Raw genomic sequence first — 1,919 nt, 5'->3', positions numbered from 1 at the left:
TGGGTCTTAGAAAGGCGTTGGGAATCATGTAACTCTGATTAAGTCCTGAAGAAGGGGGAAGAGTCACTGTAAAAATGCTGGACTCTATGCTTCGATGCTACCCCCTCACTAACACCTTGAGTCAACAAGTTCTACTGTGTAAGTTCTGTCACTTGACTCTTGTTATCTCGCTTTTCTGATTCACTGGTGAAGGGCACTCATCTTGAACTGAGATGTTATCTCATTTCACGTTTGAGCCATTGATCACTGCCTTGATTGAATGAGGAAACACATAAGGGGATGAGTGTTACATAAGAGGAAATGTGGGTCATGCAAAAGTGTCAAAGGTAAGGCTCATGTGTAACTTCATGAAAGAGGTATGTGACTCAAAAAAAAAAAAAATATATATATATATATAAAGGAAGGCCCGGAATGATAGATACTCGTTTTGGAGCTGGGTGTTACCCCACTTTGTCTCTGATATCGATCACTGTCTTGACTGGGCAGGTATGTTACCAATCTCTTGGGATACATGTTTCGGAGCAGGGTGTTACCCCACTTTGTCTCTGGATTCCATCTCTTTCCTAGAATTAGAATTGTGTATTAATTGCCTGTTAGATAAAACGTGAATGTCTGTGAGTTGGAGAGACAGACACACAAGAAGCCTAACGTGTGTTTCCAGACCATACAGCGAGTACGAAAACAGAGTTGGGTTGACTGAATGAACACAGTAGAATCTCGTTTGTGACAGCTACTCGGCTGAGAAATAGCTACAGACTTGGGTTGACTCATTGATTTCAATAAAAACTGTTTTGGTAGCTAGATGTGTGGTGAAATCGTTCTTCAGTGACTATACCCCCGAGATGCAGACATCATACCCATCGATGTCTATGTGTATAAGGCTGGCTATCATCACAATTCTCATGACTTCCGTACTCTCAGACAAATGTAAGTGAAGTCTATACTCCTGGTTACATGCATGAGTTACACATAAGTTCTATTGCATCACACACAGTGTATTATTTGCGATTATTTTATTTGAGCCGAGTTACTTGATTTGGGGCTAATGTTTTAAATTGAGTGAAATTAGGTCATCGGTTATGTCACTCTCAAAAACAGTTTCCGATACATCTCACTCCCAAATCGAAACATGCAACCCACCCGAAGAAGCTCCCGATTGTCTGAGAGAGGAACATCTACTCCGGCTCCCTCCGGACCTTCCCGCAAACGAATCCGGAAACAACGGCGAGAGATCACTCCGCCGCCGTCTTCTCCGCCTGCTGCATATACGTCTTCTTCATCTACCGACGACGAGGTTGAAGCCTTTCAACCCAAAGAGCCGCGTTATCAAGCAAGCCGTGCTATCTTCCAAGCACGAAATCAAGAGAACCCCGAGATGCTTCGTTCCAACATCACTCCGTTCTCGAGTCGCTTCGTCACGAGCAATTCGGCTGAGAGGTATGAAAAATTGGCTCCACGTGAGTTTGTGATTCAACAGAGGTTAGATGTGAATGATGAGAACTTGTTTGATGTGAAACGGGTGGTAGTTAGGTCGGGTTTGATCTACACTCTGATTGATAGTGATCTGTTTCACCCTAATGTGGTGAAAGAGTTTATTGCCAATTTGGGTGCTGCTGAGGATAGAGGAAATGGTGTTGCTGTGTTTCTTCGTGGGTCTATGGTTGATTTCTCGCCTAGCCTGATTAATGGTCTGTATCTGGTTCCGGGATTTGAAGAAGAACATGACTACTTGCCCGCAGACATTGATCGAGTGTGCTCGTTTCTGACGGATAATCGTGTGCAGCGTTGGGAAGCCATGAGCTCCAAGTATTTGGCCCCGACGAATCAAGTCATTTACAAGCTAGTGTGCTCAAATTGGATTCCCACCACCAGCTACACGTCAATGAACCAGGAACGACTCAAGTTTCTCTACATGATTC

At 43.9% G+C, this 1,919-nt stretch overlaps 1 protein-coding gene across 1 annotated transcript in view; it reads left to right on the top strand.

Annotated features, from left to right (window-relative positions):
* Positions 1 to 1,843, top strand: part of LOC106321321 — a gene marked incomplete at its 3' end in the record, with an annotated part of 6,279 nt that extends 4,436 nt beyond the window's left edge. Inside the window, exon 4 of the mRNA XM_013759612.1 lies at positions 1,070 to 1,843. Within this exon, the coding sequence (XP_013615066.1) occupies positions 1,070 to 1,843 (774 nt within the window). The remainder of the gene's footprint in view (positions 1 to 1,069) is intronic.
* Positions 1,844 to 1,919: the final 76 nt, after the last annotated feature.

Source organism: Brassica oleracea, unplaced genomic scaffold (assembly GCF_000695525.1).
Source record: "Brassica oleracea var. oleracea cultivar TO1000 unplaced genomic scaffold, BOL UnpScaffold01430, whole genome shotgun sequence".
Taxonomy (NCBI): domain Eukaryota; kingdom Viridiplantae; phylum Streptophyta; class Magnoliopsida; order Brassicales; family Brassicaceae; genus Brassica; species Brassica oleracea.
Note: the sequence above shows the minus strand (reverse complement) of the source record. Positions and strands in the feature narration are given on the sequence as shown.